Below are 18,925 nucleotides of genomic sequence, written 5' to 3' on the forward strand. Positions count from 1 at the left end.
AAATTAGAATATTTTTTTTTTATTTGACATAAGATAACATACTTTTAATAAATGCCATTACAAAGTTAAAAATAAAATTCCCTGTAAATCACTGTCAAATATCACCTCGTAATGGGAAGATTAATTGTTGATCAGAATTTTTGATTATTGATTTGAAGGTGCTCCTATATATTTTAAATTAGGAGCACAAGTGCTCCTAAAAAGATAAGCAAGCGTAGAGCCCTGTAACATATTCCTGAGGAATGGCTTTTTCTTGTGATACTTTAGCATTGTGGGTATTTATGCATTGTCTCCTCTGGTCTATAATGGTGTAGAACCCACAGCAGGCTGTTATTTGAGCCCAGAGTTCCGGAGTGAAGCGAGAATAGATGTACTGTAGTACCTTTCAGACTGTTTTGGCGAAAAATGAACTATTACATCGTTTTCAGGAGTGGCTTTTTCATGAATGAGTGTCTGTAGATTGCATGAAATGCTTTTCTGAGTGAACTGTTGGACCGTTCGTGAAGGACACTACAATTCATAGAGAGAGTTGAATGTTCAAGTGGGGTCAGTTGAGAGGATGTCTTGTGTGGACGGTTTTCTTTTCTAAAGTAGGTATAAGAAAAAAGGATCTCATGAATAAGGAAAACTATGTATTGATATAACATATAATATATAGAATATTTCATCTTAATTTTTATATACACACATATATATATATATATATATATATATATATATATATATATATATATATTATATATTTTATTTATTTATTTATTTTATATATTTTATTTATTTATTTTATTTATTTATTTATTTATTGGTAGCACTTTACATTCTGCTTACATTTGTTAAAAATTAACAATGATTTTTTTTTATAAAATAGATAAATATATGTAATTAAAAAATATATATATTTTTAACAGTCTAATTTAAAAAAAATTTTTATTTATATGTAACAATTAACTTTAGCTAAGAATAAGTTTCATAAGTATTGTTCATTGTTATTTAATGTTAGCTATTACATTAACTAATGATCAACATGAACCTTGTTGTGAATTGTTACTACTGTTATCGATGACCAGCATGTTTAGTTTTGTATTGTATTTTTGCACAGCAGTGCCATTGGTCACAGATGCATTTCAGTTGTATTGTACAGCATCATGCTGAGTGAAAACAGCTTGTTTTCAGATATTCTGTTTGTTTTAGGTTCATGTTGTGTTGCACATTATTTTCATTATAAATAATGTTTACCATGGGATGTCAAATATGTAATTGCTGCAATGTAAATCTTTTCCCTCTTTGATGTCTCTCTCTAGCCTTCCATCTTATTGGCCTCTTTCTGTACATCGAGAGGCATCATCATGTAAGTTTTTATTGCTGGAGATTAGTAGGAGCTCGTGTTTGCCCTCTGTAATGACACACAGAACTTCCTCTAGGGGTTATGGGACTTCATGAATACAGGGAGTAATGCACTCATTATCTTTGTAAAGACACCTTAATTTATCCCCCGCATCAGATATGTGCATTAGATATCAGAGACGACCATGTTTCTTTCTTACACTAATGCAATGTAATTTCGTAAAGATTTTTTTTGGCTCAAAAGAGCACATTTGTTCCACAAGTCTTTTGTGACTTGTAATTGCTATTTCTGTTGCGTATTCTGCCACCTTGTTAGCAGATCTAGTTTCTCTTGGCAAATGAGGTTTTGGCTCAGTGGGCTTTATTTTCTGATAGAAGCAGCATCACATTTAATGATTAACTAAGTCAATGTCCTGCCTCTTGATTAGCCCAAATGCAAAAAAGGATCCACATATGGTGACGAATAACTGTTCCAAAAATTGTTAATTTCAATAAGTTAACTTTTAGTTTTTTAGATGTACAGTAGTTAGTTTTGTGTGCGAGTGTGTGAAGTCAGACTTTTTAGAACAGGAAGGTATAGATTAATTATTGAACGTCAAATGTTATCTGTGAATATTTTAGTGGTATTTTATTCGTTGTTTTGTTTAAATTTCCAATTTACAGTTAGCTTAATTGTCGCAAATTAGGCTTTTTGAGATTGTAGTTATACTGTGAATTTTGGTATTTTCCTCTCTTAACAATTCTTACTGTTGTATTTTAAGTGAGGATATCAGTTGCTTAAATTTGAAATTAATTGTATGATGTGCTGATTGATTTTAATTAGAAAAACAATTTGCAAAGTAAAGAAAAATGCACAGTATACATAAAGATCACTTTTAGAGAAATTATCATTAACACATTTTAATGTTGAACTTTAATGTTTTATTATATTTAATTTCTATTAGTGTTTATGCTCCTATTCAGCACTTTATAAATAGTGTTTTATAAATAAAGAACTAGAACTAAATTCACAGTGCTAATTGTAATGCATTTGTTGTAATTTTTTTTAATTAACCCTTTTTAAAGGCCCTATAATTTTACATAGGCCCTATAACTGTGGATATTCTTGCTCTCCCTAAATAATCATTTTCAGTTTGGTATCATGAAAACAGTCTTCTAGTCTGGATTCAGTTATTTATGGAGTCCGATGGTGGTTGTTTTTATCTTAGACAGCGCAGGAAAACATGCACCGCACAGCTGACCTTTAATTGATTCCTCCACGCTGAATCATTTAGACTGCTACACTGAATATTTCACCTGTTCTTCTTTATTGAATCGGTCATCTGTCATTTCCCATAGCAGGCTAAGACAAAACCGCTCTTTAAAAGAGCGTTGGATCTGACCTGACCCACGATTGCGACGACTTTGATGTTTAATTCATAAATCCCGCCCATAAAAATTTCAACTGCGACTGAAATCCTGAGCAGCTGATCTGATCCATTGACATTGGTCTCAACTGACAGAGGTTCCGCTCACCGTTTGAGTCCTTTGTTGGTTTTACGGCCCAAAATAACACAAGTCCCTGTTGGACGTAATCGCATCGGACCGCGCTTGAGCTCCTGAGTAAAGTCGAGCTTTTGAACCGCCAGTTTCTCAAATCTGCCATCGAGGGGAAGTTTAACCATTCTGGTGTCCGACTTTCGGCCATTACCTGTGGTTTCTTCCATCATATTGCTTTTGTTTACCTTCACTTTCTGTGGATTTCTTTCTCTAAAGAGCAGGATAAAAGATTCAAAGCCTCATCATTCAGACCAGAAGCTACGTGCCTCGTCCTCAATGTTCTCATTCCCTGGGCTTCAGGTAATCACAATCCCAGCTTGGTATTAATCCGAATTTCACGGCCTCCTAATGGTGTCCATTAAAAGCAAGCTCTGTAGACGATGTGCCCAGTCTATCATGTGGTTCTACATAAACCTCACCTTGGAATCTAAGCATCCGGCGCAGCGGTTGGTGACGAACCCCAGCAGGCCAGCCAAGTGATTACAATATATCTGAAGTCGAAACTCTTATCGCCAAGAGCACTTCATTCCCACTTTTTTTTTTTTTTTTTGCCTCTTAACAGTAGATCTGATCAAAGTGGAAGTGGCTTCCTTATCACCAGAAGAGCATTTTCCATGAGCACCGTAGTCCAATAAATAAACTCTTTTCCCGGTAGGCCACTGGCCAACTCTTCCATGTCAAAAGTGGTTGGTTAAAGATAGAAAACATGATGAGCTGTAGAGCATAACAGTTGGGTTCTGGAAGTAAAATTCCCATTCTTTCTCTCCATAGGGTAATTGATTTTTAACAATAATTTATGAAGCTTTAAAAACAGACATCCTGTGAACAAAGAGGGTGTTCATGGTAGATTATGGTTTTGTTGAAGCCATCAGCCGGCATTATTTCAACGTATTCTTTTTAAATAATCACATTTAACCACAGACTTCATGGTGAAAACATGACGGATGATTCTGTAAATAAATCAAATTAGAGGATCGACACAAAAAACCCACAGACCGCTGTAGCGCCTGTCCACTACTATGCAACACTGCAAATTATTTGAGTCTCCCTATGCTCTCATATTTCTGTGTATAATGCATATTTTGCTACTAATGTAAAATATATTGTTTCTATATACATAACACTGCCCTGCATCCTATTTACAGAATGAAATCCAATACTTGTTTCTTGCTCATGTTTAAGTGTATTAAGTATTAAGGGCTTTATGTATATGTATGTTTAATCTTAATTTAAAAAAATAAAATAAAAATAGTGCAAAGTTTCTATTGATATTTTTGAACCATATTCAAATTAGGCAATATTAGGCCTTTTTTGCAAATCAGCAGATTTGCCCTCCCCCCTTCGCCCCAAAATGCATGGCTACATAATCAACATTTTTATATCATTGTTTTATTTTGGATTATCAAACATGGCGTCAGTTCTGGCAGGGCACGTTAGTCAAGCTCGCATCAGTTGACTTTCAACTGATCCACGTCTGCCTATGGGGATGCGACATCTGTCAGAGCACCTATATATAAGGTCCTTCAGTATTATCACCAGCTTTAGCGCTGGTCAATAGCAAATTACCCTCCTCCATCCCCAACTGCTCCTCTTGTTCAGTCAGGATTCAGCCTTCTGATTCCCCTTTGAGTCAGACTAATTTCTAAATGTTTTCATTAAATTATTGAACATTAATTATATCTGCAATACATTTATGTTGGTTCTGTTCTGTTTACATCAGGGTGGGTTATCGCTGCTCTCCCTGCTCTCATCCATGCTAGGCTGCATGGATGTGCAGGGAGTTTTTGCCCAGAACAGAACCATACCGCCAATCCAAACTGTATGCTAAATAATTGTTAGTCATCTTTGACGATAGTGGTCCTGACAGAAGTGTCATTTGCAATGCTTGGGATTGTAGTTCTTTCCCTCATTAAAGCCATTAGGTACACAGTCTTGTACCTTTTTATTTTTATCTGAATACTTTTCTGCTTAAGTTTGTAATGTTGAAATTCACCTCTTGGCTGATTGGTTTGATTAATAGCTTAGAACCTTTTAAGAAGACTTCTTTAAAAATGAAAGGAAAACATACTTGCAGAAGTGGACGGACACTGCTGCACTCTATAGGCTTTACAAAATCTGAAAAGCTTCCACCGAGAGCTGCTATTTCCACACCGTTTGGCTTGGCAGACACCACACTGATAAGGTGCCAAAAAGCTCATTTTGACACTCGTCCAGTTCTAAGGGATGCACTGACCTTTGCTGTCATGACACCAGCGCTGGACCTTCAGGCTAAGCAGGCAGCCCGCTATAGCATAGGTGATCTCATTTCCTGCTCAAGAGCCAATGAGTCATCCGCTAGCGTAGCAGATAACCGTTTCATCCATAAGAGATGCAGCTCTTCTTTGTAAAGTGGTTTGAAGTTGTAGCTATTTTTGGTGGGTCTATATTTCAAAGCTGTCACAACATGCATTGCGACCATCAAATGTGCGTATCCTCATATCCTCATGCTCATCCGTGGGCGTTTCCTGGAAAACGAGTCTGGTGAAGCTGTGGCATGCTAGCACATTCACGGTGGAGATGAATTACCCCTGGCATGCCCGCGTGTTGTGTTCCTCCTCGCAGTGGGCAAAGGAAGCTTTTGACTGATCTACTTCATTTCCACAGGCGTAGACTAAATCATTGATCGATCTGCAGGCCTCATTAAGCACCCACACTGCATGACAAAGGCCAGCGTGACTAGCTGCATCCTCTCACAAGTGCGACCCTGACCATCGCTCCCTGTCTTTCTCATTCTCACGTCGTCTTCTCTAACCTCTTGATTTCTCACCTTACACCTGACATATCGTGCTAATGGGTATTTCTATATAATATTACCTCTGTTTCAAAATATAGAGAGCAGTCTACATAGGCTATTTTCTGACACTATGGCCTGACACTATAACCAGTTTCCAGCGACAAGCAATCTGTCTGTCCACATCAGACACATGACTATGTGACAAAATCAGTCAAATATCTCAGCCAGTCAGAAGAGCGTGTAGGTGGGGTCTCTCTGAAAGCACATTGCATTTGAAACTAAATGAATAAGTTTGTGATCTAATTCGTAAACATTCACAAATATTAAACTGTTTTAACATCATTACAAATACATACTGTTAGAGCAAGTCTCCATGCCAGAAATATTAGATCCAGATCCTGTCATAAAATACCCATTTGGTCTGGTATCTGAACGAGTCAGCAAAATTGTCTAGTACCCAAAACCCGTTAACAGGAAGCCATGTCTGGTACCCAAAACTGTATTAACAGTCTTCTGTCGACTAAGTTAAGCCAGAGAAGAGCAGAAATGGGAGACAAAGTTATGATAATAAAAATGAGCTGCTTATTGAATAGTCTTAGTTGCACATGTTTCAGTGCTCAGAAATGTTTATTGTACCACAAGAAAAGCAATGGAAAATGACTGCTTCACAACAAAGTCCTGTGACATTAAAAACAACAATTACAACAATCATAAGACTAAACAAAGGAAAAACATAATATATGAATGACCAATCAACAAATGAAACGTAAAATAGTATATAAATGTTTTAAATGGAATACTAAAATGTAAATATGATTATAAATGAACATAAAATAAAGTAAAACACAACACAGAAGTTAAATAGATTTTTGATTGGTTTTTATTGTTTTTTCATTTAGTTTTTTTTGCTCTTTGACTGTTAGTTTTAGACTTTTTAGTGTTTTATATATAGTTTCAGATGCATTTATTTATAACAAGTGCTCATTATAAAATAATCCATGTCTGGATCTATGTCAAGTGTTTTTAGGAAGCACGGGCTCGTACCACTAGGTCGCACCTGCTTTTTTGTTGTTTTTGCACTTGAACTTTTAGAGGCAGTATTTGAAATCAATAACTTTGTTTAGCTTAATAATTTAGCCTCAGACAGGTTTGCTCCGGCATATTACCGGCAAATGGATATGTCCCAGGTTGAATAATAGTCCTAGTCAAACTCAGGCTCTGTGTGTCCTGGCAGGTGTCCTGGGGCAGGAGCATGAGCCGTTCTGCAGTATGGAGCTCCTTCGTTCTCCTCTGTTGAGCTCATTTACCTGAGACCCGATTCACATGGCTTTCTCTTGCTTGCTATTAAACGTTTAATAACATTCACAGCGTGCCCCCCCCCCCCCCCACAGCTATGCAGGAATTTTAAGTAACTCTAGGAATTAGTGGCATTGTAAGGCCACATGTTCCGCAATGGACTATTGGAATAATGAGCTGCTCCGGCGGAAGAATGGACCTCCCTGGATTTAAAGGAGCCGTATTGAACCTTTTGCAGCATTATATTTTATTCCCAGAAGTCCGCTTATGTTATTCAAGGTTATTGCAGCAAAAATAAATCCACATCTTTTATCACTAGGTGCGTCCCAATTCATGTACTTATGAACTATTGATGCCATTTTTGTTTGTATAAATAGTGTGAGGCATATGTTGAAAACACTGAAAATTACCACCAAAAATTAGCACTTCAAATACCCAGATGCTGCACTTAATTGAACAAATTTTGTAATGTTTCACATGTAATATAAAATGTAATTACATTACATTTACTGTGGATATAAATAGAGTACTATTGCTGCTGCTGTACAGTTAAACTAAATCTATTACGGCTGTTGCGAATAAAATGCAAATGAAATAGTGTTGACCGCAGCATTAAATTTGGATCTGCTCAATGTTGCACCATGTTTTTTTACGCGTTTTTACAGTGTTGCGCATTATAACCAATCACACGTGTCTGCTGATCTTATGAATGCAATGGCCAATCAGAGTCGTTTAGGTGAGTTTTTTTAATTCACTGCATGAATTCACTGACTGAATTCAGCTTTCACGTGAATTCTCTCATCATAAACAACAAAGCACAGATGTACGTATAATGTAAGAGATTCATTCATAAAACGGTGTATAGACATCTTTACTGATTCTAATTGAGTTTGTGTTTAAACTCGCGCTAGACTCAAGTCAGTCATAATGTTCTTTGACAGTGTAAATGTTCTTAGCTTGAATTATCTGTATGATTTATTCACTGTTTGAAGAACTATGGAAGGAACATGTAATAAAAAAAAATTATAATTCTCTACCTCGTTTGTGAACATCCTCCTTCATAGCGTCATCAAACTTCACTTTTGTTATTGTTTTGAAAATGCGACCTCTAGTGGCGAAAACTTGCAAATGGTATCTTTAACAATTAATGTTAAGTGATAAATTAAATAAATTAAAGTGCTCTGTTTATTGTTGTCCTCCATTTGATTGGCAAATTATTTAAAGTTTAATGAGGACAGAAACATTCAAAACTATCACAGAATATAGCAGTTTATAGCAGTATAGGAGAGAGAGAGAAATCGCAAGCTCATAGACAGGAGTGTGTTCGACCAAAGTCTCTTTCTTGATTCGTCTTGAAGCAGCACCGTGCAAACCGATCATTGTATGACATCAAAGCACCGCGAGAGCTACAGAGAGCAGACGGCTTCGCATGCTTTCTAAATTCTCTCGTGGTTCTTTGATGTTAAACGCCGATTGGTCTGCGCGGTGCCACTTCAAATATAATTATATAATGAAATTTGTTGTCAGCTTCTATTATTGGCTTCATTGATTTGTGGTTGCAGCCCTATGTCTGAATGAAAGTTTTTTTGTTTGTTTGTTTCTTTTTTTAATACTTGGTTTCAATAAATGGTTCTGATGGGCTGGTATGTCAAACACTTATTTCAAAAGAGCAAGAAAAATCCCTTTTAAAATCCCTTTAAAATTATGTTGGCCTTTTAAAGTGAATCTTCATCTATATGTTCAGGTTTTTAGCATAGTGTGCCTTGGTAAGAAGTAATTTTCAACCTTTGTTTTTCCATAAATTATATTGACCTTTTCATTACATTAGACCAGCAAGCGATGTTTTCACACTGTTGCATCATGGAAGTAATCATGGAAAAATGTGTTCCTACAAGGCAGACCTAAAAGTGACTGCTGTATTGTTTGCGTGCTATCGCACAGTTTAATAAATGTGAGATAAGGTGGTGTTTTGGCAGGTACTGGTGGGGGGTGCACGGCTAAATATTCCTGGCGCCGCATGAAATATGCATACAGTGGCAGTTTTAATTATTACAAAGTGCTGAGCTATTCCAAGAAGAGCATTTCCTCCTCATACACACACAAAAAACACACACACTTTTATATCAACCGTCTGGGACTGTGTGTTCATGCTTCAACAATTCCCATGCATTATTAAAAGTGGGAAGACTGGGGACTGACAGCTTTTTCCTGCCCTGCACTGGGCTCCTCTCGGGTAATGACCACAGTATCCACTTGACACTTGCACACTGCTGACCCCTGACCTCTCTCTGGCTTTTTCTTTAATGGCAAAAGGGACATCTGTGAATTGCTGGGATGTGGTTGCAGCTTTCTTATTTTGAGATCCCAAATAGCCAATTAAAATAAATTAGAATAAGTGAATTATTTATAGAATATAATAGATATTCTCTCTTATTGGATGGATGGAGCATGGTTTTGTTTTTTTATTCTATCCTTTATTCAACTACTTATTATTTAGCTGCTGATGTGATGTTTTGTTTGAATGTATGGATGATAGGTGGACAGACAGGAAAGATATAGCCTATGTATGTACGGATGGATAGATAAACAGATGGGTGGATGGATGAATAGAAGAATGTATGGATGGGATGATGTATGTATGGACAGATAAATGGATGGATGCACTGATGAATAGATGCATGGATGGATGGATGGATGGACAATATCCTGATAGAAGGGTAGATCGAAAAATGGGATGATCAATGCATGGATGGAAGGGTTGATAGAGGGGATGATGGATGCATGGATGATAGAAAGATGGATGGATGGATGTACGAATAGATGGTTGGGATGATGAATGCCTGGACAGGTGAATGGATAGAAGGGTAGATAGAAAAATGGGATGTTCAATGCATGGACTGATAGAAGCGTAGATGAATGGATGGAAGGATAGATAGAGGGGATGATAGATGGATGGATGAATAGAAGGGTAGATAGAAAAATGGGATGTTTGATGCATGAAGAAGGATGGAAGGATTGATAGAGGGGATGTTAGAAAAATGGGTGGATGGATAGATTGACGAATGGATGCATGGATGGATGGAAGGATAGATAGAGGAGATGATGCATGAATGCATAGATGTATAGCTAAAGGATGCATGGATGGATGGAATGGTTAGATGGGATGACGGATTGATAGAGGGTATGATGGATGGATAGATGCATAGATATGGGGATGCAGAGGGGATGATGGATGGATAGATGCTGGATTGGATGGACAGATGGGTAGATGAAAGGGTGGATGGATGGAAGGATAGATGGGACGATGGACTGATAGATGAATGTATGGATGGATGGATAGGTAGACAGACAGATATGCATACCAATCTAAATACCATATCCTGTAAACGTTATTGGTATGCCTGTGCTTGCTTACTTTGACCCAATTGAGAGATGCCCTTACGTTCACATTCATGGCTGATGTTTATATAAAAGTAACTTTTTTTTTTTTTTTTTTTTTTTTTTCTGAAATAACCGTAAAGGTCGCCTGTACGTGGCCGGGAGAGCTGAGCCATGAGTAATCACTATGTTTAGAAAGGTGATATTTATAAATGAAATCTATATAGCAGAGACACAGTGATGATGAAAAAGCGCTTCCTCTGATATTTTAGGGGTTACATTAAGGACCATAACCACGTCCGCAAACTTATACTATCCTGCAAACTGTTTGTTTTCTCATCTCCCCTGGCTCTCTTTTTCTCCTTTTCATTATTGTCAGTCGCTCTCTCTCTCTTTTCGCACACTTACATCTCCTTGTTTCCTGAAATATGTTGTTCGGTTTATTCTGGGCCTTGAAAAACACCCCTACCATTCACAAACTCAGCAAGGCTGTGAAAAGCTTGCAGGAAGCTCTCCCTGGCGAGCTTTTTCTTCTCCATCCTTTTCGCTGCTTTTTTTTTTTTTTTTTTTTTGTCCTCTCCTGTTATTTCTGAAGGAGTTGCTGTACTTAAGATCCATCCATCCACATGTGAATGACAGAGGCTTCTTTTCCATCCAGCACAGCATCCCCCAGTATGACCATGACCTGAGCCGCCTCAGCTAACCTCCAGACTGTAAAATAACCCTGTCTAGAGCTAGAACATCTAGCTGAGTTATTCTAGCCAGCTCAACTCAAGTCTGGAATTTTTACATGAAAATAAAATGGTTTTATCATTGTTTTTTGTGATCTTTATTCTAGCATTCTTCCATTTTCACAGTAGAGATGCATACAGCTGAAGCAAACCTTTACTATTAAATCCATATACAAAAACATTGCACAACATTACACAATGCAGTGTACAAATTTCAGATGCTAGGTTTTTATTTTTATTATTAATATTTTATTTTATTTTATTGTGTTGTATTTTAGATTATTTATTTTGAATTGGTTATTTTATAAACCAAAAGGAGACTTGTGTGGCTTTTATTTTTTCTCTTAGCTTTGAAGCCACCTGTATTTTTTTATTTTCATTTAATTATGGAAATTTTCATTTTTGCCTTTTATTGTGATAGGATAGTTTAGAGTTGACAGGAAGCAGAGAGAGACAGAGGTCCTCGAGCTGGGATTCAAACTCAGGACGATACCACAACAGTGCTGTGGCTAAACAGGGCTATCGGCGCCACCAGATAAATTCTTTTTGAATTTGTTATTTTAAAACTTAAACTAAGAATTGTGAAGTTTTTCATGTCAGTTTGATTTTTTTTTTTTAATCTTATCTAGATTTATGATGATCGGATGGTGATTTGATTCTATCCAACCTCTTTCCAAATTCAGAATCTCCCTGCCTGAATAGTTTTATTACAGAAGAATTGTTTATGAATATTTTTTCATTTTTTTTGTTTATTCACTTTAATTAAGCATGCACTCTGTTGCTTTAGCAACAAAGAAACACGTCCACCTGTCTAGAATAACGCCGCTTGACACCCCATCAATAAAAAAACCTCTGCTGGCAGAGAGAGAAACAAACAAAAAGCATTTAAAGGCTTAAACATTAAAGACTAGCTTTATCATAATCCTCAAGCTAGTTTTCTATCTACCTGCTCGACATGAAAAGCAGTTAGGCTGATGTGGGGAAAATATCGGAAGCAGATAAGATGGGATTTTATGACTTAGGCTGAAATTTTAATAATGCAAATACTCATATTGTATTGCATTTTTTTTCCTAACGGTGAAGCTCAAGGGTTCTGGTGCACAGTCCTAGAGGCCACAGCCGGTGTTTTGACTCCTTGTCAAGCTTTGACTTTTACAGGGCTGGAAATCTTCAGCATTTGGCTGTATCGTGGATCTGATTTCAAAACCAGCTACTTTTTATTATCATTTATTTATTTTGCTCTTTTCTTCATTGCTTTTGAGATAGGCTTACATACGTTTGGAGTGTTTCCATCTTGGAGATCTCCTTTACTCTCTTTCAATGCAGATTTTGACGATGATCTGGCCTCAATCACGCTGTTGTCAGCGTTTGGCGGCAGATGCAATCTGGACACATCAATATGTCCTCCAGCAGTACAAGTTTTCTATTTTCCCCTATCAATCAGTCCAAGCAGCCTGGCAGTCTCCAGTTCCTTTGTAGTGCTGTTCAATCATAAGTCCAGTATTCTGGTTGAACACACGCAAATACACAGAGCCTTTGTAGACTTAATTACGCATCATTAGGGCTTGATGCATCGCATGGGTCTCTTTAGAGCGAGTCACAGCTATTGTGTACTGTGATTTGGCCGAAATGTCAAATTAGGTCTTGTGTGGCCACAAAGGAAAAAGCAAAATAGTGTGCAAAAAGAAATGACCTTTTGTGTAAATTGCTACATGCACCTTTCTTCCATTATGCTGAATCTTAATAAATTGGGGCTCATCAGTTCTGCTTCATTTGCTGCTCATCTGTATTCGCAGTCAGTCGTCACGTACATGTATGTCAGTCTGGACTGTTGTTGTTGCTGTCGCTGAATTGCATCGTCCACAAAACCTAATGCCTTACATATGCTAATATGCAACAGACTGAATTTGTTGTGCAGCCGAAGCATTATTTTACTGAACTCGGATGCATTATATGGCCTGTTACATAAATGCATGTCTTGATGGACACAAAGGTGGTTAGTGACTTGATGGGTGGTGTATGTGCTCTAGCATGTTGCGTGATGGTGCTTATGCAGTCTTATTGATGTTAGTCACTTTGTTAGGTTAGTCACTTATGTTTGTCATATTAGAATATGTTAGGTTAGTCAATTTATGTTATTTTTTGTTAGGTTATGTTAGATGAGTCACTTTTTAGGTTACAGTTTTTTTATGTTATATTGTTGTTAGTTTAATTTTTTGTGATTAAAGGTGCACTAAGCGATGTTGATATTTGAAAGAAACAAAACAAACACGGCCATACCCCAACAGGACTTCACCCTTATTTTGAAATCTCCGCCCCACACGTATAGGGCTGTAATCAACCAAAGAAAATCTTGGTCGACTGAAGTCCTGAAACTTTCGACTAAAAATCGACTAAAAATGACGTTGTGGAGAAAAAAAAACGTACGTTACATTAATTAGATACGCACTGTGCTCAGTACTTGGTAGCCTTGTTGTCTGCCTAAATTAATTATAAATAAACATAAACTAATAGGCTATTTGCAGTATATTAAATCGTTTTTGACCTAATTATTTTGCACTGAAATGAGTCTGACACACGAGTCTGTCGTCTCTGACAGCGGTGCATCAGATGCACCTGCGCAATATCATAGCCTGTGATTTCTGAAAACAGTACTATGTTGTCAACTAGTGATATCACAAGAACTTTTGAGGAATGTGCAACATAATTTAGAAAATTATTTTTGTCATATGTTATAAGTATAACTGTCAGACACTATCATTTCAGCCGCTCTGCGCAGCTCGCACAGAGCGAGGCTGAACATAAGAGCTCAGCTTCGCGGCTGAGACACGAATAGACTTAAAGCTTTTACTCTTAATAAACACAAAATGCGCGTCCACTTTAATAAAAAAAGAATATTTATTAAACAAACAAGAGCAGAAACCAAATAAAGTGCATAACTGAAAAATAAAGCATCTTAGGCTCAAAACGATCACAAACAGTGGGCACAGCGCAATTGCGCAATATTGTGAGAACTGAGAACTGATCGCGCGCTGTGTGAGAACTGAGAAAGTGGAGCACTTCTATCAGAGTGATTCCGCCTATCGCGCCTTCACTAACTTTAAGTTAATCAACAACGAATTGTGACTCCTGGGAAAAACGGGATGTCTGGTCACCCTATCCCTATAACCATTCAGTTGCTGAGGCCATTGTTTCAGATCGCTAGTTTGCGTTTTGGTAGCGTATCCGCCCACTGCGGCTGCCATACTGTGAGATATACAAACGCCCCTCATCTGATTGCGATCCAGAGACAGGGACGCACATTTTAAAAGACAAGACAGTCAATTTAGCCTATAGGATGTATTTTGAATGTCCGGTAGTCCTCAAATAACATTTTAGTCCCGTCTCGTCTCGTTAACGAAGACGCGCATACATTTCGTCATAGTTTTTATCATCAGATATTAATTTTATCTCGTCAACTTCTCGTCTTAGTCACAGAAAAAAGGTTCGTTAACGAATATTTTTCGTCGTCCTCTTCGTTAACGAAATTAACACTGGTTCTTTGGAAGGAGACAGCTTCTTGTTTTTACACTAGCTTATTATTAAATAAATAATATTCAGCATCAAACCTTCTAAAGCCTACTTATCTGTCTCTCTTCTCCAGTGGGTTGGGCTAATCCAAAAAAAGTGAAAACAATGGGGGTGTTCTGAAAACAGACTGTTACCTGTGAAACAGGGGTGCTCTGAAAACACCCCCATTAGCAATTAGTGCTTTCCACCTGATGAAATGAGCGCGGCCAAACTGATGAAATGAGCGCGGCAAAAAATCGACCAATCAGATTTTTGGTCGAACCAGACCATATCGACCAATTAATCGACTAATCGACTGGGACGTTACAGCCCTACACACGTACATACACAACCATGGCAATGACGATTGCGGAAACAAGTGAAGATGAGACAAGCATATTCAAACAAAAGGAAACAATGGATAAGTTGTGTGAAACACAGCCAAATTAACGTTACTCACCTATCAAGAAGAAGAAACAATGTAACCTCCGCGTCCGATTCTAGGCCTTCCCGCTCCTTGAACTCTCTCCACTGCTGGAAAGCTGCTCTGATTTTTACGAGGGTTCTACCTCATGCCTGATCATAACCCTTCTTTTTAATGGTTTGTTTCTCTGATATTTTCCTCTTTTTTTTGTTTTATCTCTCTATCTATAATCGATCTGCTAATATCCGTCCTGTGCACTCAAATTGAGCGCTCTCTTCTCTCTCTATCGTTGCAAGACACGCCCCCTTACTGCTGATTGGCTACAAGTGTGTTTTGGGACTCGGTCCGACACTGTGGTCAAAAGCGTTTTTCAAATATTTCTTAGTGCACCTTTAAACTGACATAACCATGAAGTGGCTGACACAACAGAAAACAAAGTGACTACCCTAACTTATCCTAAACTAATATTGAATGACTGACATACTTGCAGTTATTTAGTCTTTCAATTATATTCCTTCTTGAATGAAAAAAAAAACAAATTGCACATTGTTTTGTTTTGTTTTATGTTAGTCATTTTTAATTTAAAATGTTTGGTTAGTTTTATGTTAGATTATGTCAGTCACTTTAAGTTAGGTTAGCAATTTGGTAACACTTAGCCTTTATGTATAATGAATCATAAAGGATTATTAAATGCTATAATGCATTAAGCTTTGTAATACATTATATCTTGTCGTAAATAATTATAACCAAGTTTAAAATGCATAGTGTAACAATGAATTAATGAATGAGTTCAAATGTATCAACTGTGGTTACAATTATTCATGAGATTGTACAATGCATTATAAGGTGTATTACAAGACATAATGCATTAAAACTAATTTTATAATGTATTATACATAAAGGCTTTATGTAAAGTGTTACTGCACTTTTTAATCGAGGTCGGTCCCGTGAGTGATAAACAGACATATGTTCTGATTCAAGAGTCATCCCCACAAATTGATTTTTCTTTCATGCAAAAAGAAAATAATCACTTTAAGATTAATCATGATTAGTTGTTTGTTATTTTTTAGTTTAAAAGGATTGCAAAACAAAACGAAAATCTGCGTAGCACCTGAAGCACACGTGTCCTTCAGTTAAGAGACAGAAGGAACAGACCGTAAAAGCCCAACTGTTGAACTCGAGACCTGTTACCCAAGACCAGTGCTGGGAATCCAGCAGAGGAACGTGTGGAATGAAGCCTGTTAAAGTTTTACAGCGTCCGACCTTTAGCCTCTTCACCCTGAAGTTTTTACTACATTTTTGGAAATGGAAAAGCTTTTTTTCCCCCTATTTTTTGCTTATGCTCCTCGTCTCTTGCTTCTCTCTCTAACCATATGTTGGCAATCTCCAAGGTCCTACTTTTTCTCTCTTCCACTTGTTTGTTTCCCCTTTCTCCCACACCTCACTCGATCATTCTGAGTACATCCGAAGGGAAGGAGCACCAAGTGTTTCGCAATCAACCTCTCCGATTAAAACCCCCCCCCCAAAAAAACTGTTGTATTTAGAACAGGAGGGGTTTTGTGGGAATCCATTATTGTGAGTGGAGTGTGAGCACTCAGTCACTGAAAGCCCAATAGGAAACACCAGCAGCCGGTGGAGGAAAATTAGCCCAATCCTTTTGGGCTCTGATATATGGCACACATCTGGGCTGCCGTCCATTGTTTTCAATTATGACTTTAAGCATGGCCTCCTGCGTGCCGAGCAATGCTCCCCTTCTGTTTTTTTCCATAAGCCCCCCTGTTCTCTCCCTCTCCGACCAATTACACAGTGGACAGGTGTCGTGTAGCGCTAACAGATTGGCCCACCCGCCTCTGTCTATTTTTCTCACTGTGCTTCTGGAGCTCTCAGCATAAGCTCCCCGGTGACGGTCACGACAACACATTTTTTTCCTCTTTCCCCTCTCTCGTTGTCATCTGAGTGACTATGAGACGTGAGGGTGAGAAGTTCATCATGCAGTCAGTCATGTCTAATGAACGGTTAGACCCTCTTCCAACACCCCTGATTTTGACAGGGGTTTTGCATGTAATTAGGGAGCGAGAATTGCGATGTGAATGTAAGTTATTAAAATGCAAGATCCGCACATCTTGAAAGCTTTCAAGTGTTTCTGTATGTACTGTATAAGTTGAACTTGACTCACAAATTTTGCATAATTTTTATTTGATTACTCTTAAAGTATATGCCATATTGAAAGATCAAAATTGAGTTTTAGTTTATAGCTTTACATTTATCTTATTTTTGAAGCTACCTGATGTATTTTATTTTATGAAAATGTATGTGCATTTATTTTTTATTCTTTTTAGGTTTTATAAATTTCAATGTATTTTGTTTGTCTGCCTCATTTTACTTTGGGATTTATTTTTATTTTTGAGTTGCGTCATTTGTTTTCAATTGATTTTAGTTTTTTTATTTAATTTTTGTGAAAATAATATGAAATAAGGATTTCATAACTGTAAATATGTAGAAACTGTTCTTTCTCAGTGTGGTCAGAGATGCTTATATGCAGTGCTTTTACTGGGTAAAAGTGAAGCAAGAAAAATAAGTTTGAAATGAATTCTGCGGACTAATTTCTTGTGGACACACTACATCTCTCCAGTGTGCATGGTGTAGATTCAGTAGTGATTCAATTATGATATCAACATTCAGTGTTAAAAGGCAAATTTTACTCATAAATAAAAAAATTGAAATTATTTCTAAGTTGCATTTAAAAAAAGGCTTGGAATATTCCACCAAAATGAAGTTTCCTTCTGAACTGTTCTTGATTTGCAATCTTGCAGGATGAATTAATAATCTATGCATTTCTTGTTTGCCCTCTTATTTGAATTAAATCTTTTTTGTCTTCAGATAACATAAAGCGCAAGTTGCGGCGGCGACCAATTTGGGGGCGGGGCATCATTAGGAAGAAAAAGATCTATAAAAAGGAGGAAGCGGAGGAAGATGATGAACCAGAAGAGGAGGAGGGAGCGGACGACTCTGCTGCAATGGTGCAAGGTGACGCTTGTCTCACCCAGGACGAGTCGTCCTGTGACGCCATGGAGCTCCATCCTGACAAGCAACCACTCCAGGCCAACGGACACGTCCTCTCTACGGAGGAGGAGAATTCCTCTGAGCCGACGGCCACTCAGGACCCTCAGGGCGAGAAGGAGCCCATCAAGGCCCCCTCAGAGGAGGCTTCCAGCAGTAAGGAGGCCACAACAGTCCCCGCTCCTCAAGAGTGTGTGAATGGAAATGAATCTATGGACAGCGTGTACAGTGAGGCTCTTGATAAAGAAACAGAGGTAGACTCTATTAATAAAGATGCACTTGAAGCAGAGCATAAGGAGCCTTCTGCCCCAGAATGCAATGCGGAGGAGAATATGACAGCAGCGGAGGGGACAGCATCTGATGGCGACCATGAAACAGAAGGTATGGCATGATAAGACTTCACAAATGCCAAAGTATTAACTAAGCATGTATTTTCATACATTAAAAATATTAATGCACTGAATTTAGAGATGCAGAACATGGCAATAAACATAATTATAAATAATTCTCTCACGTATTTAAGTGTAATTAAATTAATAACTGCCCGAAATAACATTTTAGTCTTACCAGATGTCCATAAACATGCAGGACAGATGAATAATTCCTATTATTGATAGTCAACTGTACGGTTAATCACAGTTTGGAGAAAAATGCTCTGTTTTTGGACTTCAAAACACCATCTGTTTGAGAGCGTTTCTCCTGCCGAGAGTTAAATACACCAACAGAAACACCCTGCGGACTCGTCTCTTCATATACGTCTGCAGACGTGCCTGTCCTTCACCAGGTGTTGTTCGTTTCTGGTGTGATGTGTGCTCGGGTTTGTTTTTTTCC

The 18,925-nt window shown here is 37.7% G+C and overlaps 1 protein-coding gene across 3 annotated transcripts in view; it reads left to right on the plus strand.

Annotated features, from left to right (window-relative positions):
- LOC306843718 (ATPase family AAA domain-containing protein 2B-like) overlaps positions 1-18,925 on the plus strand; it is a 105,982-nt gene that overhangs the window by 69,358 nt on the left and 17,699 nt on the right. For all 3 annotated transcript variants that reach the window (XM_079375354.1, XM_079375356.1, XM_079375355.1), the window contains exon 25: positions 17,915-18,475. In XM_079375354.1, the coding sequence (XP_079231480.1) occupies positions 17,915-18,475 (561 nt within the window). The remainder of the gene's footprint in view (positions 1-17,914; positions 18,476-18,925) is intronic.

Source organism: Barbus barbus (assembly GCF_936440315.1).
Source record: "Barbus barbus genome assembly, chromosome: 24".
Classification (NCBI taxonomy): domain Eukaryota; kingdom Metazoa; phylum Chordata; class Actinopteri; order Cypriniformes; family Cyprinidae; genus Barbus; species Barbus barbus.